Source organism: Terrapene carolina, unplaced genomic scaffold (assembly GCF_002925995.2).
Source record: "Terrapene carolina triunguis isolate 2854851 unplaced genomic scaffold, T_m_triunguis-2.0 Scaffold211, whole genome shotgun sequence".
In the NCBI taxonomy this organism is placed as follows: Eukaryota; Metazoa; Chordata; order Testudines; family Emydidae; genus Terrapene; species Terrapene triunguis.
Genome location: NW_020664562.1, coordinates 37965701 through 37990256, shown reverse-complemented (window position 1 = coordinate 37990256; position 24556 = coordinate 37965701). Strand labels below are relative to the sequence as shown.

The 24556-nt window shown below is 43.8% G+C and overlaps 1 protein-coding gene across 1 annotated transcript in view; it reads left to right on the top strand.

Moving 5' to 3' along the window:
• LOC112115975 (putative tyrosine-protein phosphatase auxilin) overlaps positions 1–24556 on the top strand; it is an 80518-nt gene that overhangs the window by 14194 nt on the left and 41768 nt on the right. The window contains exons 2-4 of the mRNA XM_026655934.1: positions 21371–21521; positions 22567–22616; positions 22733–22881. Of these exons, the coding sequence (XP_026511719.1) occupies positions 21371–21521; positions 22567–22616; positions 22733–22881 (350 nt within the window). The remainder of the gene's footprint in view (positions 1–21370; positions 21522–22566; positions 22617–22732; positions 22882–24556) is intronic.

The following is a 24556-nucleotide window of genomic DNA, read 5'->3' as shown; positions in this document are numbered from 1 at the left end:
AATAACTGTTGGCACAGAAACACTGGATATAACCATGTTGTTTCTGGGCAATTTAATCCCTTTTCCCCCTGCAATACAATCCTGAGCTCCTGGCATCATGGACCTTTCACAGGTGTCCAGCACTGGTGTTCATGAACTAACCCCTGAGGCCCATGGAGCCTTGGAGAATAAATTCATCACATATGCACCGGCTCCCTTCAGTGGGCAAAGTATTGGGATTGCCCCCTGCATGGTTCAGAACTGCCCTCGCACCCATCCTCGGAAATCCCACTATAATTCAGGGACTTCAGTTATGGCAGCCACCTGTGGGTAGATTACAATATGGACAGTATAGCAAACCTGAACCTCCACCACCCAAAAAGTTGATTTCTCAGCCCCAAAATGGTTTGGAACTGACCGGTAGCTGTCAGGTATTGCCAGCTTCCAAGGGGCAATCGTTACCTGCTTCTGGAGTGGTATGCATTTCCAAGAACGAGTGGGCTGGCACTGGAGCGTTGGTGCAGGCTTCTTGCACGGCTCCATGAAGGTCTGTTTTCTCATTTGGAAGTTATGCAGCCACTGGTCATCATCCCAGGACTCCAAGACAATGTGGTCCCACCACATGGTGCTGGTTCTCCAGGACCAGAAGCAGCGGTCCACGCATGGGCATACTATTGCAATCCCAGCACTGAAGACATCTGTTCCATGGGACTGCAGTGGATTTTCATTCAGCCTTTTGGTCAGCCATCTTTGGCATCTCAAATATTTCTGGACCCATTCCATCCAGCAGCCAGTACTGGACCACATGAACATTTGTCCTACGAGCAGACATAATTCTGGACTTGCTCGATATCTTCTAATGCAGTTTGGCAGAGGAGAGAGAGAACTGGGAGCTGCCATTGCAAAAAGTGTGAAGGCGGCATACAGTACCAGCAACACACAGCAAGGCAGTTCCCAGAGTGTCTCTCGTGATGCAGAGGATTCTGGGATACTGTCCCTGAAATGGTAGCGCTATCGTCAGGTACGGAAAAGAGGCAGCCAGTGTGTATGTGGGAATATGCCTGCGCCCGGTCTATACTCGTGCCCCAGCACAGCATACATGGACACTTGGTGCAGGCACAAGGTACATGGGCTAGCAGTACATGGAAAAGTAGCCAGGGAAGCGTGCAAGTGTAGACGTAGCCTAACTTGAGAGCTACCTACCAGAGATCTAGCCAGGGTGTGTGTGCTATGCCTACACCCTTTCAGTTTGCTGCTTCCAAACCTAATTTGGAATCTTGTCTATAATTGCATGAAATAGATTGTGTGTATGTGTTTGTGTATAGGGGTGGCTTCACTGTAACTGAAGTATGTTTAGTGTTACTTACAGGACACATCACTGGCTAAAACACAGACGGAAATCCGCTGACCTGGTATTCGGTTAAAATTTAGCACAATGCAGCAAACACCTTCCCGCTTCAGTGTGCAGTAGTTAAGGGCTGAATCGCCAGTGTGGTGGTACATGATAGACCCACACATTTGTCATGTAAATTAGCAATGGGCTTAAATTGCAGCAAGAGAGGTTTAGGTTGGACATTAGGAAAAACTTCCTAACTGTCAGGGTGGTTAAGCACTGGAATAAATTGCCTAAGGAGGTTGTGGGATCTCCATCATTGGAGATTTTTAAGAACAGGTCAGACAAACACCTGTCAGGAATGGTCTAGATAATACTTAGTCCTTCCATGAGTGCAGGGGACTGGACTAGATGACCTCTCAAGGTCCCTTCCAGTCCTATGATTCTATGACACCAGTATGCTTCAGTTGCTGAAAGGCTGTGAATCTGAAATAGAGGAAGAATGTGGTTGTATGTTCAGGAAAGGAGAGGAATTCAGGCCGTAAGGGTATAGGAATGGTATAAAATGCTGTTCTTCAGTAAAATGGGGTAGTATACGTTGGAGGCAACCTTAACATATGCAAACAGTAGCATGTTGCTAGAATTCAGTTTCTCATTGACGTCAGTGAATCCCCTCAGACCTCCTACAATGACCATAAACAATTATTCACATTAGCCAGATACACATTTAATTATAAAAGTTTCAAATATACTCATAGACAGTTATACAGATTGGGTACACTCATCAGATTACAGAAGAGCCTGCAGTTCATACTGGCATCTCGACCTTCTCAGTCAGCGTTTGTATCCTGTAGTGTGTCACCCACCCGTCTAGCATTCTTTATGCAGTTTCTCTTACTGCCTCTTTGTCTGTTTCTTATGCTAATTATCTACTTAGAAAAAAATTATTCTTTATCTTTTCTCATGTTCCTGACCCTGTCACTCTGTGGGAAAATCTGCAGTCCACGAATTGACCATAAGAACATAAGAACGGCCATACTGGGTCAGACCAAAGATCCATCAAGCCCAGTATCCTGTCCTCTGACAGTGGCCAATGCCAGGTGCTCCAAAGGGAATGAACAGACAGGTTATCATTAAGTGATCCATGCTCTGTCACCCAATCCCAGCTTCTGGCAACAGAGGCTAGGGACACCATTCCTGCCCATCCTGGCTAATAGCTATGGATGGACCTATCTTCCTCAGCCTCTTAAAAACCCCCTTGGCCACCTATGACCCAGTCTCCTGACAATGAGGCATCGAGGGATAGCTGAAGACTCTGTAACAGCTTAGTGAAGGAGCGTTTCCTTTCCATTCAATAGTTGGTGAGCTACATGCACCTCAATCATTACCCTCTACTATCAACCCTCTTCTAATGAATTTAGCTTTCCCGTATACTCAAGACCCTTTATTCTTCCTTTTTTTACTGTCTTCAAGATGCTTATTGTAAAATGGCCAAACTGTGCACAATTCTCCAGATGAAGGAGCACCAGCTGTTTTAACACTGTTATAGTCTCATGGGCTTTGTGATCTAATCATTTCTCTATACATCTCAGTTTATACTTGTTTTCTTAACCATTGGCTAATATTAAAATTGAACTTCAAGTTCCTGCTCAGTGGCATCTTCCCTGCCCCTTTCCCTTTCTTGAGTTAGTGTCTGAATACTGGTCTTTTTTTGCCTAGTGTTTAAATTTTCATTTAATATATATATATAGAGAGAGAGAGAGAGATACCTATCTCATAGAGCTGGAAGGGACCCTGAAAGGTCATCAAGTCCAGCTCCCTGCCTTCACTAGCAGGACCAAGTACTGATTTTTGCCCCAGATCCCTAAGTGGCCCCCCTCAGAGATTGAACTCAGAACCCTGGGTTTAGCAGGCCAATGCTCAAACCACTGAGCTATCCCTCCCCCCTCCACGTCCATGTCTAAGATACTTTGCCTCATTGTCAGGAGACTGGGTCATAGGTAGTCAGGCCTAGTGGTCAGAGTCCAAACGCCAGAGGCAAGGTTTGAAACAGAGTCAGCGCCAGGCATCAGAGCTGAGAGGCAGAACCAGATTATCTGAAGACAGCAAAGGCAGGACTGGAGTGTGGTTGGGTGCAGGGCACATCTAGGCAGGAGCAGGGCTTGGAATGAGATAAGCGTAGGGAGGCGGAGAATTCATAGGTGTGTGCATTGACTAGACCTGATCCTGTGCTGCTTTGCTGAAGACCAAGCCACCTGACTGCCTTAGCCAATCAGGTGGTTCTGCTGTCGCCCAGCTGTGCTCATTGACTGCCTGATGAATGGACAGATGCAGCTGCAGGGCCTTATTCCTGACACTCATGCAGATGCCCCAGTCTCCTTCCTCAGGGAGTCAATATAGCAGATGTATACTCTGTGACATCTTTACACCTGGGGATGTAAAGTATGCGTGAAAAGTGGATGTAACAAAGTTCTCTGCCATGTTGCCATGTGCCTACTCTTACCCAAGTTGTACCCAATGAGCATTAACCTCTGTTACAAAGACCTTGTTTTAAATTGGGATTTTCAGTACATCTTATAAACCTTGCTAGTTATGTGTACAGTGTAACGTTAAAAACTTTCTTGAAATCTCAGTAAAGTGTCTACTGCTTTACTCTTGTGTCTTACTGTCACTGTGGGAAACTTATCAGATGTAGTCATGATTTCTTATTAATCCATGCTGTCTTTCCCCAGTCTGTACTTTTCCAGATGTTCTGTTTTGTCTCTAATCAATGACTACAGAAACTTTCCTCCTCTAAGCTTAGATATATGGGTATGCTCTATCACCTCTTGATCCCCTCTTAAAGTCATGTAAGTCATGTAATTTTAGCTTTTTTTCAGTTTGTGTCTTCTTGCTGCCAATGAGGAATCCGATCTCAATTACAGATCCTTTTATTTTGCCTGCAATATCTTTGCTCTTTCTGGTTTGTCCCTTGCATTTGCCTCAGTAACTTGCAATTCTTTCCACCACTTCAATTCTCATCTCACAAGTGCTGGAGGAACCAACTAGGGGCAGAGCTTTTCTTGACCTGCTGCTCACAAACAGGGAAGAATTAGTAGGGGAAGCAAAAGTGGATGGGAACCTGGGAGGCAGTGACCATGAGATGGTCGAGTTCAGGATCCTGACACAAGGAAGAAAGGAGAGCAGCAGAATACGGACCCTGGACTTCAGAAAAGCAGACTTTGACTCCCTCAGGGAACAGATGGGCAGGATCCCCTGGGAGAATAACATGAAGGGCAAAGGGGTCCAGGAGAGCTGGCTGTATTTTAAAGAATCCTTATTGCGGTTGCAGGAACAAACCATCCCGATGTGTAGAAAGAATAGTAAATATGGCAGGCGACCAGCTTGGCTAAACAGTGAAATCCTTGCTGATCTTAAACGCAAAAAAGAAGCTTACAAGAAGTGGAAGATTGGACAAATGACCAGGGAGGAGTATAAAAATATTGCTCAGGCATGCAGGAGTGAAATCAGGAAGGCCAAATCACACTTGGAGTTGCAGCTAGCAAGAGATGTTAAGAGTAACAAGAAGGGTTTCTTCAGGTATGTTAGCAACAAGAAGAAAGTCAAGGAAAGTGTGGGCCCCTTACTGAATGAGGGAGGCAACCTAGTGACCAAGGATGTGGAAAAAGCTAATGTACTCAATGATTTTTTTGCCTCTGTCTTCACGAACAAGGTCAGCTCCCAGACTGCTGCACTGGGCAGCACAGTATGGGGAGAAGGTGACCAGCCCTCTGTGGAGAAAGAAGTGGTTCGGGACTATTTAGAAAAACTGGACGTGCACAAGTCCATGGGGCCGGATGCGCTGCATCCGAGGGTGCTAAAGGAGTTGGCGGATGAGATTGCAGAGCCATTAGCCATTATTTTTGAAAACTCATGGCGATCGGGGGAGGTCCCAGATGACTGGAAAAAGGCTAATGTAGTGCCCATCTTTAAAAAAGGGAAGAAGGAGGATCCGGGGAACTACAGGCCAGTCAGCCTCACCTCAGTCCCTGGAAAAATCATGGAGCAGGTCCTCAAGGAATCAATTATGAAACACTTAGAGGAGAGGAAAGTGATCAGGAACAGTCAGCATGGATTCACCAAGGGGAAGTCGTGCCTGACTAACTTAATTGCCTTCTATGATGAGATAACTGCCTCTGTGGATGAGGGGAAAGCAGTGGATGTGTTATTCCTTGACTTTAGCAAAGCTTTTGATACGGTCTCCCACAGTATTCTTGCTGCCAAGTTAAAGAAGTATGGGCTGGATGAATGGACTGTAAGGTGGATAGAAAGCTGGCTAGATCGTCGGGCTCAACGGGTAGTGATCAATGGCTCCATGTCTAGTTGGCAGCCAGTTTCAAGCGGAGTGCCCCAAGGGTCGGTCCTGGGGCCGGTTTTGTTTAATATCTTTATTAATGATCTGGAGGATGGTGTGGACTGCACTCTCAGCAAGTTTGCAGATGACACTAAACTGGGAGGTGTGGTAGATACACTAGAGGGTAGGGATCGGATACAGAGGGACCTAGACAAATTAGAGGATTGGGCCAAAAAAAACCTGATGAGGTTCAACAAGGACAAGTGCAGAGTCCTGCACTTAGGACGGAAGAATCCCATGCACTGCTACAGACTAGGGACCGAATGGCTAGGTAGCAGTTCTGCAGAAAAGGACCTAGGGGTCACAGTGGACAAGAAGCTGGATATGAGTCAACAGTGTGCTCTTGTTGCCAAGAAGGCTAACGGCATTTTGGGCTGTATAAGTAGGGGCATTGCCAGCAGATCGAGGAACGTGATCGTTCCCCTTTATTCGACATTGGTGAGGCCTCATCTGGAGTACTGTGTCCAGTTTTGGGCCCCACACTACAAGAAGGATGTGGAAAAATTGGAAAAAGTCCAGCGGAGGGCAACAAAAATGATTAGGGGTCTGGAGCACATGACTTATGAGGAGAGGCTGAGGGAACTGGGATTGTTTAGTCTCCAGAAGAGAAGAATGAGGGGGGATTTGATAGCTGCTTTCAACTACCTGAGGGGGGGGGGTTCCAAAGAGGATGGAGCTCGGCTGTTCTCAGTGGTGGCAGATGACAGAACAAGGAGCAATGGTCTCAAGTTGCAATGGGGGAGGTCTAGGTTGGATATTAGGAAACACTATTTCACTAGGAGGGTGGTGAAGCACTGGAATGCATTACCTAGGGAGGTGGTGGAGTCTCCTTCCTTGGAGGTTTTTAAGGGCCGGCTTGACAAAGCCCTGGCTGGGATGATTTAGTTGGGAATTGGTCCTGCTTTGAGCAGGGGGTTGGACTAGATAACCTCCTGAGGTCCCTTCCAGCCCTAATATTCTATGATTCTATGGTGACTATAGAATTTATACACTGCTGTCGCTCTGTGCATTTTGGGATATCAAATTTATTTCATGTTTTAAATTTATTTAACAGCTAAATGTATTGGAAACCATGTATATGCTTATTGACTGAGGCTAAAAGCATAAAAAGTGCAATTTAACTCCTTGGTCCAGTGGAGAAAACATTACTTCACACTAGCTTTTCAGAAGCTGAAGTTTCAGCCATGAGCATATACATAATAGAATCAGCACTCTACTGATGCCTAATATGTAATACTCACAGGCTGGTGCTTTGATATGTAATTTAACCGTTTTGAAGGACTAAGTTAGCAGGAATAAGCATAAATTACTTACCACAGTAAAACTAACATGCTTAGGGGGTGCTGGTGCCATCATATATTTATTTTAAATCATCATTACTTAGAAATTTAAGACAAAATTGTGAGTAGGGACCCATTTTTAGATTGTCTGTCCCTGTACATCCTTTATTTCTCCCCCCAACCTCCACACACTTTCATCTAAGATCAAATATAATATCCGTTTAATATCAGGATGTGGTGTGCCCACACCTTGACTACTCTGTCCAGTTCTGGTTGCCCCATCTCAAAAAGGATATAATAGAACTGGAAAAAGTTCAAAGAAGGGCAACAAAGATGATCAAGGGTATGAAATGGCTTGCATATGAGGAGAGACTACAAAGATTAGGGCTGTTCAGTTTAGAAAAGAGACGACTAAGGGGAGATACAATAGAGGGCTATAAAATCATGACTGGTGTGGGAAAAAAGTGAATAGAGAAGTGTTATTTACTCTTTCCCACAATACAAAAACCAGGGTTCACCTGATGAAATTAATAGGCAGCAGTTTTAATACAAACAAGAGGAAGTACTTTTTCACACAATGCACAATTAGCCTTTGGAACTCATTGCCATGGTATGTTGTGATGGACAGAAGTATAAATGGGTTCAAAATAGAACTAGATAAGTTTATGGAGGATAGATCCATCAATGGCTATTAGCCAAGATTGTCAAGGATGCAACTGCATGTTTGGGGTGACTCTACACCTCTGACTGCTAGAAGCCCGGCGGGGAAGACGGGGTGGATCACTCGAACTGCCCTGTTCTGTACATTTCCCCTGAAGCTCTGGTACTGGTTATTGTTGGAAACAGGATACTGGAGTGACCCAGTATGGCAGTTCTTATACTTTTATATTTGTAATCATCGACTTGTCATTGACTTGGACTATTATCCTGCATTATGAAGGGAAATGGACATGATCAGTCAAGTCAGATAAGTTTTTTTCCTTGTTTCTTCCTGACTTTGGGTTTGAGAGGGAGGAGAGAATGGGGTGTAGAGGAGAGGTAAATTGGCTAGGTTACCAGCTTCCTACAGAAGTGGTTTTCAACTTTTTTTTCATTTGCAGATCCCTAAAAAATGTCAAACAGTGTTTCAGACCCCTTTGGTAATCTTACATATAATCTGTGACCTCCAGGGGTCTGCAGACCACAGGTTTAAAACCACTGTCCTAGAGAATTGTCTCACTTGCAACCTTCAAAAAAGTGTGAATGTTTACCGATAAAGGAATAGTTGGATGATGATCTTAATGTTCCATTTTACATGGAACTGTGCTCCAGTAATATACTGGTTATGTCCTAGATGAATGTCTGAGAGAATGCATCTGTGCTTTGATAGATGTAGACTGTAACTTCATAAACAAGTGTTAGTGCCAAGAAATATGATAAATCACTGCCTTTTATAACTCTTTCACTAGAACAGTACCCAGAAACGTCATTTACTCTTCATAGAAAACAGCTAATCAAAACTTTCAGTTAGAACCCTCTCTCTGATCAAAATTAATCAATCAAAATCACAATTGTGCTTCGTCAAAGGCTGTATTCCCTTACCTATTTGTGTTACAGTAGGACCTAGATGCCCCACCAAGATTGGAACGCCTCATGCTAGCCATCGTAAAAACATATACTGTGTCCCTGTCCCAAAGGGATTACAACCAAAATGAACAGGGCGAAGGGTGAGAGGCAGAGAGTTGTCACAAATAGTGACTTGCTCAAGGTCACATGGCAGATCAGTGGGAGAGCTGGATATAGACCTCCAGGTCTCCTGACTCCCAATCCAGTGCATTATCCACTCAACCAGTATTTCTCAAACTTTTGAAAGAGGAACCCCACTTCAGGAGAATGTAACCAATTGTGCTCCCTCTTGTGCTGTAAAGGCCTACCCAAAATGAGGGGTCCCTCAGTGTAGATCGTGTAGATCTTCTTGCATTCTTAGACCAGCAATGAAACGTCAACAATGTTTACATTTTAAAATATCATCGGCATTTGAGTTAGCCGCATGGGGAAGAAGGAGGCAGTTCACACTACAGCACTATTGTTTCTCAGGCTGTCTGCAGACCCAAGCGAACATCACTGCATTACTTCCACTCAGGTCACTTTTTTGGGGTTTTCTTTGCAACCTTAACAACTAGAGACTCTTTCTAATGAAAGCTGAGACTCTGGAGAACAATTGAGACCTCTCTATGCCCCCCCACCTCCACTGCGAGGTGGGGGTGGGGGGTACACGCTCTACTTTACTTTGGAAAACACTGCACTAGACCACAGTGCAACAAACCTCTTCCTTCTGCTGTATACTTCACATAACCAGTCACGGCAGAACAACCACAGCCTGTTAGCTTGTTAGCTGACTGCCTCTCCAACATTGCTAAGCCGCTGCATCATGGAGCTACAAAAGTTGTACCATTTTAAAAGTTCACTTTGCAAGTCTTAGTGATATTTACTAGAAGTACAGGAATGAAACCTGTGTAATGGGATCCCAAAGGGTAGGCAAACCTTTGGAATTGATTACTATGCTCTGCTGATCTGCTCTGCTGATCTACTCTGTCAGAGCACATCTTGCTCATGGGGTAATGTTTCTGACAGGGACTGAGCATCTCAGGTATTACTTTATAATAGCAATACATGTTATGAGTTTTGTACACCTGTGTTTGAAGGATTCTAGGGAATCTAACAATACTGAAAAACTAATACAAAAATTAAAAGGGCAACTGGATCAAATGAGCAAAAGCTGTAGCTTAAATATTTCTTCTTTCAAATTTGCTAATTCTTTAGAAGCAGAGTTTAGGGTCTAATCTTTCCTGGATGCCTGAGAGATTTATGCAGGTAATTTTCATTAATGTGAGTGAGTTCCATTTATAAAACTACTATGCACTTTGGTGCTTTAAGTGTCTCATTTAAATTAGATGAATCTCGGAGGTGCACAGCATATAACTGATCACCTCCAATTTGTAATTATAAATAGGCATGGGCAAAGGATTGTCTCTAACACTTGTTAGATTTTGATGGCTACTCTTGCAAGTATATTTGACAAATGCAGCACTTAATATTATCCAGTATGAGTGGCTGAAAGGAGTCACCTGTGCAGAGAAGTGTCCTTTAGAAATAACAATCACCTTCACATTTTAAGTGTGGGTTTGTATATTTCCATTAATGTTTATAAAATGACTTGAGATCCTCAGATGAAAGGCACTAAGTGACAAGCATGGAAGATAGCGTCAAGACTCATAGTCTAAGGGAAAGAAGTGAGTTAGGATATCCTCAATTCTAATCTCCATTGACACTCCCTATGGACTTGAACAAGTCATAAATTTAACTTTCCCCTTCTGTAAAAATGGGGATAATACTGAAGCACTCAGAAAAACTTCACTGGCAGCTCTGGGGGCCCAGGGAATGCAGGATTAGATCCCTTCTTGCCTATATCACAGAGCTGTTGCGTGGCTTAACATTGACTTAGAAGAGAAGTGCTGGATCATAATTATAGAGGTGTTTGTATGTCTTAGAGTTTGTTTAAAAACAAAACTCAAATGACATCCCTGATGCTGCCATGGTAATGACTTCAGGAAAAAACAATTCCCAGATCTGTAAAGTGAAGTGCTTTGGGGGAAAATGTGACATAAAGAGCCAGACATTTGGAAATGGTCAGGGAACTGAAGCACCGGCTGTGCAAAGTCAGTTGCAGAGATAGCTGAGCGCCTTTAAGTACAGTGTCAGACTTCTCTCATGGAACCCCATGTATTCATTAGAGCATTTCATACTTTCAGAATGAAAGCAGCTCTGATACGTAGAAGAAAATAGAAATCTTCCATTTTTTGATTTTTGAATTGATCTGTAGTTCCCACTCTGACTTAAATTTACTGTGGCAATAAAATAGAATATAATTTAACATATACTCTGCCATCAATTTACAGGAGTCATCACCACTAGGGGAAACAGGAAGATATTTTTTCTCAGCATAGGGTGCTGGAGCATACTCCTGGGAGCTTCTTTGTTAAAGTTTTGCCATGATATTTAAGAGACAATTAAGGTGATTATACCTGTGCTTCTGGTAGAGTAACTCCCTCTTTGGATACTGCTAATACTAAATTATCCCTGTGAGTGATTGCTTATCCATGGGTATAATGTAATGTTTAAAAAGCCCTAAAGATCCCTCCCCTCCTATTTTGAAATGGACCAGATTACACCAGGAGGGAGGACAGTCCTGATTCTTTGGGGGAAGTGAGTGAGAAAGGGTTAACTTGCTGCAAGGACCACAGCTGCCTGCTCTTGTTGCAGGAATCTGCAAGAGAACAGGGTGGGGTTAGCCCTGGAGGCTTGGTGACTATTCAGTCTCCCTCAAAAGGGAGCAGAGAGCATGTGCAAGAGTACAGGGAAGAAAAATGTTCCTGGATTGGGAGCTGTCCCATGGAGAGTACCCTAATGATGTTGGTAAGCTGAAGTAAACCTGATTCCTTTGCTCTCTTTCTGTGTACTTCTGTTTGCCTTTGCCTTAAAGGGGACTTTCTTGGTTTGTTAGTTGTCTGAATGAAGGGTCTTATCTGGCTTAATTTCCTGACCTTGCATGTCTGCCTTCACCCCCCATTTCAAGTTAAATACTATCCTATCAACATTAATATTCAGACTAGCTCTTGAAAGTTTGCAAAGTGCATTTTAAATGCTTGTTTGCTTAATGGCTTTTTGTTTCCTTCCTAAGGTATAAGAAAAAGCCCTTACTGAAATGGGAAAGTGTCCTAGCCCTGCACCTATTGCTGCCAGCACATGCATCCCTAGCACACTGGGTTTCTCACAGGCTGAGGTGACCTGCTTGTGGAAGCTTCTTGTCAAAATATAGGAAACTCATCTCTGCTATCGTCTCAGTCACTATCCTAGTATCTGTCTGCAAACACACTACATAAGAAGTGTCTCTAAGACCCCTACATTCAGGGAAGATGTATGTAGAGCACTGGATTGGAACCAGCAGCTCTGATTCTAGTCCCAGCTCTAGCAGTGACCTTTGCACAATAGATTTAACTAACTTCTGGTGGGTCTGTTGGTTTTCACTCTTAAGACTTCTTCCTTTTTAGAGAGAGCCCAATAATTAAATGGCTCTAGAGGAGCATAAGCAAGATAAGACTGATTGTAAAGGAATTGAAACTTGAAAGAGAAGAAGTTTAAAGGTGAGGAAAGGGGGGTAGTTCCTGACCCTTGTGTTGCTGTTGGTGATGCCTCACTGTCTAGGTGTTTACGTGGTCCTCATCACTGTAGTATCAGTGTGCCTTGGTCATTAATGACTTTTATCCTCCTCATGCCTGTGAGGTGATGGTATCCCCATTTTACAGATGGGGAACTGAGGCACAGGGTAGATTAAATGACTTGCCCGAGTCATAGAGGAAATCTGTGGCTGAGCTGGGAATTGGGCTCAGGTCTCTGTCCACTAGGCCATTGCTCCTCCAGTCTATCCCATCATGCCAGGATGTGGTTCAGTAGAACTCCATCTGTTCCTTCTCTTCCCTTCTGACTCAAATCTTTCTCATCTTGTCTTCCTTCCACTTTGAATGAATTGTTGTTGTTCTTTGGTCTCCTCTTCCTCTGTTGCTCCTCCTGTCCCTTCCCTCCCCAAAGGGTATATGCTGCTTGATGCCAGGGAAGATCCATTGGTGTATTTGGAGGCTGGGACTCCTGCTCTCTCAGCAAAATGGGGTAGTGTGAGAGTAGAAGCAGACAGCATGGAATAGGGCACTGCTTCCTGCACCTTTAATCCTGTACATGAATGGCTCCTGTGGCCAGCTATATTTAGATGCTGTATCAGGAGCAGGGAGAGAAGGGGAGTTTCAAGGAGCTGCCCATCTCTTTACCCACAGCAGCATATTTGTAGTGGTGCGATTGGAATTGATTTAGGGTCATGGGGCTTTCCCTGTGATCCCCGGCACCAGTTTGGTGCCATCCAAGAGAAAATGCTGGGCTAGGGATCTATGTTGGTTAAAGGTGAATTGACTGGTCCCTCAATATGATGCAACTTCAGCATCCCAGCCAAAAATGGGCACCAGTATTCCAGGAGTTGTTGTGTTTTGTATTTCTGTGAGGCATCCGGGAGGCAGAACTGTTCCCCCTTTATAAATGTCTGTCCACCTTTTCAGTTGCAATCAGTCCACTCCTGCATGAGCTCCCACTCTTTTTAGAAGGCTCCCTTTTATTTGACTTTGCACTGTTTTCATACCTTTAACTGTGCTATAGCATGCTGAGTGCCTTGCCTTATTGTAAGTGACAGTAAAGGACACTGCCAGGAGCAGCAGCACCTTTTAACATTTTTTGGGGGGAGGGGGGAGCAGGAAGGGAGATCTGAATGGGGGTTTATCAGTTTTATTTGGTTATCACAAGGGGATTATCTTGGACAAGAACCAAGCAGACACCTGATGCAATTAGCAGAAATTTAAAAGTAACAACTGCATCCCTTTTTGTAGGTTAATCAGGGAGTGGCTGATATCCCATATGGTAGGGTGCCTATAACTATAGTAGTGCTGTATTATAAACAGCTGGTACGTATGCCTGATAATATGAGCGCATGGTAACTTCAGAATGAAAGGCTGCCTGTTGAAAATGAATGCATTCATTTTCTCTCTGACAGATGAATGTTTGAACTTGTCAACTAAACGAACGAAACTATCACTTTACCAGTCTGAGCCACTGACGTGGAAATCTTAAAAGTGAGAAGATGGAAAAATTGTCATTGCTAATGCAATTTTTTTAAAGGGGAGGCATGTTAGCTTCTGTTTCGCTAGCATTTTACATTACACGTGCATTAAAAACACTATTAAAAGTTTCATCATTATTAGGAAAAGTAAAAAGTCATGGTTGGCAAAATACCTTGACTAAAACTTGTATCACAACTAATGACCAAATTATACAGAGCTAGAAGCTGTCAAAAGTGACAGTCTCTCTCAAATACTTAAGCTTTTCAGTGACTATCCAATAATTGAATTAGTAAAGGATTCCTGCTGCATACAGAACAAAAATCTCATACTCAGCAAGAATCAGTTCTTCACAAACAAGGATAAGATCACTAGACAGTAATTTAACACAAGGTCAAAGTTAACTGGATTGCTATGAGTAAATGTGCAGAATATTGGATTGAAGGCCAGGTGGGGTACTCCTGCCATTCTAACTTGCAGGGGTGTATTTTTATGACGATACATTGGCACACTCCTAACATTGTAGAATAAAACGTTACTAGGTTTTAACACTGAATTTCACATATATGTTTATGGGTTTTAATTAATACTTCTAATATTGTTAAAGCATAAGCAAATAGGCACTTGCAACGCAATTGCTCCTTCCTGGGGGGTGGGAATCTCATGGTCTTATGCAGCAGCCTAGTTCCCCACACTGGTAATGTACAGTCTGTGCAAACAACGCTACAAAATGTGCCTGCTGCCTTCACATGTTAAGGAAGATGCTTATTGCCAAATATTAATTATCTTGTATTCTAGTTTTATATAGATTCTTCTGAATGCTGAAAGAACATTATGCTACAAACTGTGCATCCCTACCAAGCATGTGTCAATCTGAGCTGTATGTTAGGGTCTGAATCATTCCCTCTGGTATTCAGAGAGCAGCTTATATTGAGAAGTGTTCCCTTAAACTCAGCTATGATCCTTGGTTGTTGATTGTCTTCATTAGAACTGCACCAGGGCTACTGGTGATTCTTCTAATTAACAGTTTTGAAAACCATAATTAAGTGGAGTTTTAGCAGAGGTTGTCAATTGAATCTAAGTTATGTTGCTTTTTTAAAATCTGATTAATTCCTTCCTCAAACATTCTGATGATTTCCATTTAAAAAGAAAAGAGTAACAGTAGGTACAGTACTGCTGAAGTTCTATTGATTTCTTCATCTACAGAACGGAACAGAGTTTTGTGGATAGTGGTTAGGACGCTAAGGGCTTGTCTACACTACGCAGCTTTTAGCGACAAGGCTGTGTCGACACAGCCTTGTCACTAAAAGTTGGCGTGTGTGAACACTTTGTCAGTACTTTGTCTGTACTTTTGCTGACAAAATACTTCCAGCCCCGTGAGTGGCGTTAGCTGTGTCGGCAGGAGAGCGCTCCTGCCAACAAACTGCGTTCACACTGCCACTTGCTTTGGCAAAGGGTTTGGCGGGGGGGGGGGGGGGGGGGGGGGGGGGCTTTTTTAAGTACCCGTGAAAGACCAAAGTTTTGTCGACAACGTTGCAGTGTAGACAAGCCCTAACTCTGTCTGCTGCTGGTCACTGAGGTTTATATGCATCATATAAGCAAGCCTTTGAAGATAAGCTGTATATCCTGTTTTTTATGACAAATGCGCTCCCAGAAGTGGCATCTGGCTGGCTGATCAATGATGGCGGTACTTGACACTAGACTTGCTTGACAGTTGCAACAAGAGAGGCTGGTGGGATATAACTTGCAAGCTTCTTGGGATAACTTAATGTCTTGTTCAGATGGTGCAAATATGACAATATTTATCCTGTTTGCAGTGTTGTAGCTGTATTGGTCCCAGGATCTGAAAGAGATAAGATAGGTGATGTGTTTTTTATATATATATTTTTTTTTATTGGACCAACCTCTGTTGGTGGAAGGGACAGACTTTTGAGCTTCACAGAGCTCTTCCTTAGGCCTGGAAAAGGTGTCCAGAGTGTCCATGCTAGTTTGTCTAGCTTCAGATCCAAGCTAACATGGATACGCAGGAGAAGAGAAGGTAACCAGAAGAGCTCTGTGAAGCTCAAAAGCTTTTTCCCTTCCACCAACAGAAGTTGGTCCAATAAAAGATATTACCTCATCCACCTTGTCTCTCTCAATATTTATCCTGGTTAATTCAGACTTGTGGTATGATCTAGCTAATATTTTTTTAAAAATTAATGTCTGCACTTGCAGAATCAGCTTTCTCTTTTTCAACAGTAAAAATATTGCCCCACTAGTTAGCATGTATAAGACAAACAAGCCAAAAAATCTGATTTCTATTTCCATAAAAAGAAATGACTATGTAGAAATTACCTGAACAGACTGTCGTTTTACAGTCCTTTTTTTATCGTGGATTAATTCCTGGTTTCAGTATCCGTTGTTTGCTTAGCATGTGAGATGCTCTATCACTTCTGCTCAGTGATACTGATTTGTTCTGGTTTTAAACACTTTTATGCTTTTACATGGCTTTGGGAGAGAGTGTTTGCCAGGGACAGAGGAGCTGCTGATGAATATATATATTCTCTATAATTAAAGGATAATGTGCAGTAGAAAGAGAGCTTCAAGATACACTATCTCTGGAATGAAATGTCACTTTGTTCTCTTGTAAATTGTCAGAGTGATCTGCACTGTATCTTGTAACTAGGACATTCGCTTTATCTGTCGGATCATAGGACACTTCCAATTCACTGACTAGAAGATACTGGGTCCAGTAACTACCAAGGTTTTATGTCAAAGTGCTGGTGTAATGTAGGCTTCTCAATGTGTGTAGGATGGATAACTGCCCGTTGTTGAACCTTCATTATTGGTTCTATGCCCTCAGTTGCTTGACACCAACTATCTAAGGGTACGTCTGCTTGCCGCCGAACCAGCAGGTAAGTATAATCGAACTTCTGGGTTCGATTTATCGCGTCTTGTCTGGACGCGATAAATCGAACCCAGAAGTGCTCGCCGTCGACTCCAGTACTCCTGCTCGGCGAGAGGAGTACGCGGAGTTGATGGGGGAGCCTGCCTGCCGCGTCTGGCAGTTCGAACTAAGGTACGTCGACTTCAGCTACGTTATTCACGTAGCTGAAGTTGCGTATCTTAGTTCAAATTGGGGGGTTAGTGTAGACCAGCCCTAAGCTTTTCAGTGGTAACAACCTGAGTTTCTTCTTCAATTCTTTTCCAGCACCATGGCTATCTTTAGCACATATGGACTTATTTGTTCTACCTTTGCATCAGTCTTAATTTTCTTCTCCATGAAGATCGCTTTTAGATTCTCTTTTAAGAAAGTCTCTCTCCTCTCTCACCTCCCCAGGCATTCACTTTCTAACTGTTGCGCATATTTATTTTTGGTCAGCCTTTTCAGTGTGTTCTTTTAGTTCCTTCAGCAAATAAATTTCAAAGGTTGACTACCACCTATGTTCAGCTACTTCTTCTATTTCCATGTTCTCTACTGTCTCCCCTCGGTTCTCTTAAAGGTGAATTGAAAAAACCAAGAGTATCTTTGAGTACAAAACTACCTCCCACTTTCTTATATGTTAGAAATATCAGATGTTCATCTCTCTGTACTGTTCTTCCATATTCCCCTGTCATATGCTCACCTTACTTCAATTGAAAGCCAACACTTTACTTTAATCAGTCTCTTACTACCATATGGCTATTTAGAAGTGAGGGGGGTGGAAGGGAGTAGTGTGACGTTGTGCAGTCTTCATGGTTTTATAAAAATATAATAAGTCAATATAATGTAACTGGGATAGATTTAGAGAAAATACGGTAATAAGTGATATAATGTAACTGGGATATGCTTCATGCAAAAGGTCTCTTGTAAGGTATCATTACAAAGCTTATAATCTACTGAGTATGATAATCTGATTTGTATAAATGTACCACTCTTGTATCTAAAACTAGAAATATAAAACATAACTCTGAGGGCCTATTGTAATTATGTAGAGTGTGGGCCATTAAGGATGGTTTGGAATCTTGATGACTCCCATTGTCTGCAGATGGCTGTATTTACCTTTGAATCTTCCTGTATATGTGTGTGCTGGCAAGTGAGTAATGAAGTCTTGCAGTGACATGTGATCATGTCACCTGAACTGGAATCCATCTTTAACCTGGTGCTTTTCCAGTGAGGGGGGGTGGAAACCCAGAGGGACAAAGGATTCCCGCCTTATGCAAAAGATATATAAAGGGGTGGAACAGAAGAGGGAAGGAGAGGAGCCATCATGGAGAAGCCCCTAAATAACACCTAAGCTGGAACAAAAGCTGTACCAGGGGAAAGAATTGTGCCCAGGCTTGGAAGGTGTCCAGTCTGAGAAAAACTTACTGAAGCATCTCTGAGGGTGAGATTATCTGTATTTAGTTTGATTAGGTATAGATTTGCGCATTTTATTTTATTTTGCTTGTGACTTACTTTGTTCTGTCTGTTACTACTTTGAACCACTTAAATCCTACTGTCTGTATTTAATAAAATCACTTTTTATTTAGTAATTTACTCAGAGTATGTATTAATACCTGGGGGAGCAAACAACTGTGCATATCTCTCTATCAGTGTTATAGAGGGCGAACAATTTATGAGTTTGCCCTGCATAAGCTTTATGCAGGGTAAAACGGATTTATCTGGGTTTAGACCCCATTGGGAGTTGGGCATCTGAGTGCTAAAGACAAGCACACTCCTGTGAGCTGTTTTTGGGTAAACTTGTAGCTTTGGGACAAGTGATTCAGACCCTTGGTCTGTGTTGGAGTCAGACAGGAGTGTCTGACCCAGCAAGACTGGGTGCTGGAGTCCTGAGCTGGCAGGGAAAACAGAAGCAGGGGTAGTCTTGGCACATCGGGTGGCAGCTCCCAAGGGGGTTTCTGTGATCCAACCCGTCACCTATTTAGAAGTGAGGGGGGTGGAAGGGAGTAGTATCTGCCTTCCAAAGGTAGTAAGAAGCACAGGCAAAGCTCTCTAATGAGCAGAAGTATCAGCTGACCAGTCTTAAATTGTACAGCTTCTGTAGGGGATCCCATTCTAACTATTCTGAAACTACCACAGTACCATATGCTAAACATGCCTTAGATAAAGGGCAATAATAGCATAACTTTCAAACTTTAGGATCCATTGGTTCATTACATGGTCTCCATTACTGGTTGGATTTTAAACAGCAAGTGTAGTGTAAATTATTTAAATAGGGACATAGGATTGGTAGTTTATAGCAAAGTAGAAACTGGATTTACTTTGTAGAGCAGCTCAGGCAGCCTCTGGGCCAGCTGCACTGGTTTTGCTGAGGCAGTCTTAGGCCACCGCACCCCCCCAGCAGCAGCAGGAGTTTGGGTGTGGGAGGAGGCTCAGGACAGGAGGTTAGGGTGCAGGAGGGGGTGAGGGCTCTGGGCGGCACTTACCTCAGGGAGGGGGGGCTCCCCGGAAGCGGCACCATCCCCCTCCCTCAGCTCCTAGCAGACAGCTCCCCGTGCTGCCTCCACCTGCAAGCACCGTCCCGTAGCTCCCATTGGCCATGGTTCCTGGCCAATGGGAGCTATGAAGCTGGCGCTTAGGGCAGCGGCATCATGCAGAGCCAGGTAGGGAGCCTTATAGTTCCATCAAACCTCTGCCCCAGCACCAGCGGGGGTCCCAGGCCACGTGCCGCTGCCTGCCCCCTCAGTACCAATGGAGGTCCCAGGTTGCTCACCCGTGGCACCCCCCCGGGTTGCCCCCCTCCCCAAGATTTAGTTAGTCAGGGCTGTATAATGCAAGGTGGTGGAATCTCCTTCCTTAGAGGTTTTTAAGGCCTGGCTTGACAAAACCCTGGCTGGGATGATTTAGTTGGGGATTGGTCCTGCTTTGAGCAGGGGGTTGGACTAGATGACCTCCTGAGGTCCCTTCCAACCCTGACATTCTATGACAGGTCACAGGCCTGAATTTTTGTGTACTGTCTGTGACCTGTCCATGACTTTTACTAAAAATACCTGTGACTAAAACGTAGCCTTAATTATAGATAATCAAAGGATTTTTAAATCTCTTGCTAGACTGATGCTTTGCAGTTCAGTTGCAGAATGAAATAAAAGAACCTGTGTACTGCAATCTGTAACAGAATTGGAAGTCCCTCCCAGAACAATACTCTCAGCTGGAAATTAACAGAGATTCTGCATCCATAACAAAGGTTTTCATAACTTAATTATTGATGATTACAATAAAAATAAATATCAAATCACTTTTTTTAAAATTTGTGACGTGAAGGATTTACTGTGTATAAGAACACATTGCATAACCCTAACCCACCATACTAACACTCTGTTTTGTTTTGCTCTGGAACATTCACTTTATCATATTGGCTTCTTAGCATTAAATCACAACTGTGAAGACATACCTCTTCTTATTGTTTACATTACATTAATGTCCCAATCTGGTCCAAGGCCCATTATGCAGGGTGTTGAACAAACATATATGATTTTAATAAAACCCACAAACATGTCCCTTCTGCTCGCCCTCCCCCAGTAAAATTGACACACCTACCTTGCCTGTTGACCACGGATATTGCCAGGAACACGTAACCCCATGACTATCTCCACTCCCAAGATACCCTGTCTGTGAAATGGGATGCCTACTATCATCCCCTCTTGCATACTGCGTGTATTACGAGGGTAGAAGGCAGAGAATAGAAAAGCTATTGGTTTGTATTTCTCATAGGAGACTAGATGTTCAGGGATTGGGAGATCGAGCCTGTGACTTCTGAGATGCATTCAGGCTGGTGACCACGTCAGCTGTGATAAGAGTTGCTGAGATTGTTGCCTCGATTTCATGGTAGAGAAGTCCGTTACAGGAAGGGCAACCTTGATGGAAACTGAATTCTGCTTGTACCCGGAGGCTGGGTTGAGGCAAAAAGTAGCATAGCTTGTACTGCTCTTGCCCATACTGTGCCTATTCTATAGACCAGGGGAGGCCAAACTTACTGACCCTTCAAGCCGCATATGACCATCGTCAGATGTTCGAGAGCTGGGACACACCTGCTGGGGCTCCGGGCTTCAGCCCTGCGGGTGGCACCTGCTGGAGCTTGGGGCTTCAGCTTCTTTTGCTGCTGCCTTTCCCCAAGGAGCTAAAGCAGAGACCCCCTCCTTGCAGCTCCCAGCTGTTAGCTCTGCAGGGAGAGGCAGCAGCAAACACCTGGGAGCTGCAGGAAGGGGCCACTGAGGGAAAGAGGGGGAGTGTGCCTGGGTGTGTGTGACTCAAGCTGTTGGGAGGTCTGAACCTTCAAATTGTGCACCCCTCCCCCCCACTCTTACAGTCAGCAGTTGTCTCTGGCAGAAGCTCCTAGCCCCACCCTGCCGCAGGGCAGAAGCCCTGAGCACCCCTCCTCCCCCCGGTAGGCAGAGAATGGTGGGGTGTGGAAGGCTCCGGGAGCTGCACTTTAACTGCAAAAGAGCCGGGGTTTGGCCACCCCTGCTATAGACTGTCAACCTGATGCCTTGCACACAATGCTGGCAACTCCTAAAAATCTTCACCTTGGCCAGCAGGAGTGCTTCCACAACTCTGAAAATCGATATTTAGCTGGAGACCAGTGAGAGTAACCTGTTTCCTGATCTTAAGCAAAGCACTCAACTGTGTTACCATGAGGCTAAAGCAGAGTGCCTGTTGGCAGTATGTTCTTTGTTTTGAATGAGTGACATCTGTGTGACCTTTTTTTTTTTTTTTTTTTTTTTTTTAAAGGGGCATCATCGCCAGATATGGAATCCACCTATGGGGGAGGCTTACTAGACATGGTGAAAGGAGGAGCAGGGCGACTCTTCAGCAACTTGAAGGATAACCTGAAGGACACCCTAAAAGATACCTCTTCAAAAGTTATGCAATCTGTTGCCAGGTATAGTACAACCAAAGCCTCTCAACGCAGGTAAAACAAATACTGTAGCTGCAGGATGTTAGTGGGAAGGAAACTACTTTGTTCTTAACTGGCATTGGACAAAGAACCTGGAAAAAGACCAGTTTATCTAGAAAGCTTTTCTTTTCTTTGTTTGATGTGACCTTTATGAATGAGTCGGTCTTATAATTGGGTATATGGTTTAAATGAAACTAAGACCACTAAAGCAGGATTTGTAACCTTGAGATGAGTGAATGTCAGAGATCTTGAACATCTGAATGAGCTTTTCCTATCCATTCTCTTCTCCAAGTCTCTTTACTACTCTTACCTCTATATCCCTTGTGCAATCCCACTTCTATCCTATGCAGACCGTTTTTTGTCTTTTTAAATACCGATTCTCCCAACTGACTGACCTCTGTTCCCTCACCCATCTGCTGCTCAACATGAGACGACAACCTCTCGCTAACATCTCACTTCTCCCTATTCAGCTCCCCTTATTGTTCCCATCCTTAAATCTATTCTTGACCGCTACCTTTTAAGAGAATTCTGTTGACTTGTTGCATGCTGTTGGTCACTGCTGCTGACCGCACCTCAGCTATGCACTGTGCTCTGGTGCCGCCTTGTGGTGTACACTGTGTATTCTGGGATAACTCTGAGAGCACTGCATAGCTCATGATCTTACGAGAGGCTTTCAGATGTCTGTGGAAGTTACTGACTGTGCAGGTTGCTCAAAAATTTCCATTAGAAATTGAAGTCAAGGCAGATAATGATAATGAAAAGTGGAGGATGCTCTTTTGCGAGAAAAAAGAAGGCAATGGGGTAAAGACAGTTGGGTATAAAAAGGTTGTTCAGTCCATTGTTGGAAAGCAACATTTTAAAACTCTACTTCTGTCTTGTTTAGACTTAACTTCCAGTGTACTAAGTAGTTTGTCTCATCTGTTATCCATACTTAATCTGAAGTGAGTCTTTGTGGAGAAACATTGTTGTCTTGGCTTCTGTATGTAGGTGTGTATGTTAACATGTGTCTTCCCTGCTTTCTTTCCTTTAGTTACACCAAGGGAGAGCTAGATATTTCTTATGTTACCTCAAGAATCATTGGTAAGTGTCAGTCACTTTTGTAAATGAAATGATGCTGTCTGTGGTAATCTGTGTTTATGAACCAACTTCTGAACCCTGTTGTGGTCCGTACTCACTCTTGTGTTTGGTCTCGACAGTTATGTCTTTTCCTGCTGAAGGGGTTGAACTGGGGTTCAGGAATCACATTGAAGATGTGCGGACGTTCTTAGATTCACGACATCCTGACCACTACACGGTCTTCAATTTGTCACAGAAGTCTTATCGTAGTGCCAAGTTTCATAACAGGGTAAGTGCTTTCTTCTGGGATACCAAAGCCCAGGATCACAAAAATTGCTTCCGAGACCTCTTGCTATCTGACCCAGAGTTCTTACAAAACAAAGGGGGCAGGTTCTGTGCCTCCTGAGGCAGAGCACAGAAGGCTCAGTTCAGGGAGAAGGGGGACCAAAGGTGGCTTTAAATGCCAATTACGCTCCCTGGATTCTGGCCTACTGCAGGGCCTCAAACAGCCCCTGGCATAAGTTAAAGCAGCCCTTGAGGGCTCAGTGCTATGGCATGTACCTGCACCGGAGCTTGCAATGGGAGGGACTGTAGGGCTCCTTAGGTTGCCGCTATGCCACCTGTGGCTCCTGTACAGCTACTAGAAACTGCTGCAGAGGAGTGAGGAATAAGCACTTATTCTTTTAGAAAAATTTCTGAAAGATTTATCAGTCTATAAAACTTAGCGTTAATATACTGACTGAGTTGCACAACTCTTTAAAATTGTAGCGTGTATGAATGAAAGTAGCTGCCATCTGCATGACTGCGTAATAGCATAATGCTCTGATGCTAATTTTGTTAAAGGCCTGAAAAGCAGAGGGTAGTTGTGATGGGTTAGACACCCCCCTCCCCACACACACACACACACACACACACACACACACACACACACACACACACACACACACACACACACACACACACACACCCTTCTTAGATGCCACCTGATGTACTCGGGTTTCACTGAGCCCCTCCTGCTCCACCAGCCTGGATTCCCTTCCCTGTTTTGCTGAATTAGGCTCTCCGGCCTCTTGCAGCACACACACAGGTAGGGCCACACCCAGCTGCAGACACAGACTGAAGTCAGCTCTGTGTGAGAGGACTCACCCAGCACTCACGTGCACACCCCCCTTTGGGGAATAAACCCCAAATAATACTGTCTTGCGCTGTATAGAAAGATTTGCACAGTGCAAGCTCATAAAAATTGGCCCTCTTCCGCAATGTGAAGAGAGATGCACAACTTCTTGCCCTCTCCCTCCCCTCCCCCCCAGTTAGAAATTGCACAAACTGGTTTTAATAATAAACAAAACAAATGTATTAACAATAAAAGGCAGATGTTAAGTGATAATAGGGGATAGCAAACAGAACAAAACAGATTTCGAGCAAATAAAACAAAACATGCATATTAAGCTTAAGATCTTAGAGATTAATTTCAAGAAGTAATTTCTCACCTTAAACGTTGTTGTAGGCAAGTTGCAGTGTTTCTGTAGCTTAGAGTTCCAGTTATTTCTTCTTACAGACTGGATCCCTGTCTCAGTCTGAACTCACCCCTGCCTTTCCTCTCAGGTTGGTTCCTTTGTCCCTTCAGGTACTTTCAGCATCTTTCTTCTTGGGTAGACCATGGAGGAGAGTCTAGATCAACCCCCCTCCCCAGCCTTAAAAAGGACTTACCTAAGGCAGGAAACCTTTGTTTGATCCCTGTACGAGGAAAAGTATCAGCGGTGTCCACGGTGGTATTTTGTATCAGGTGATCTTATCACCTGACCTGGTAGTGTCACAGCTACATCTCAGGAAGGCGAGAGATTAGTATCTTCACAGTCTTGTTGTTTCTTCCTAATGGCCCATCAAGGCTGTGATGGCGGGTTGTCTGGTGGGTCTCACACACACACACACACACACACACACACACACACACACACACACAC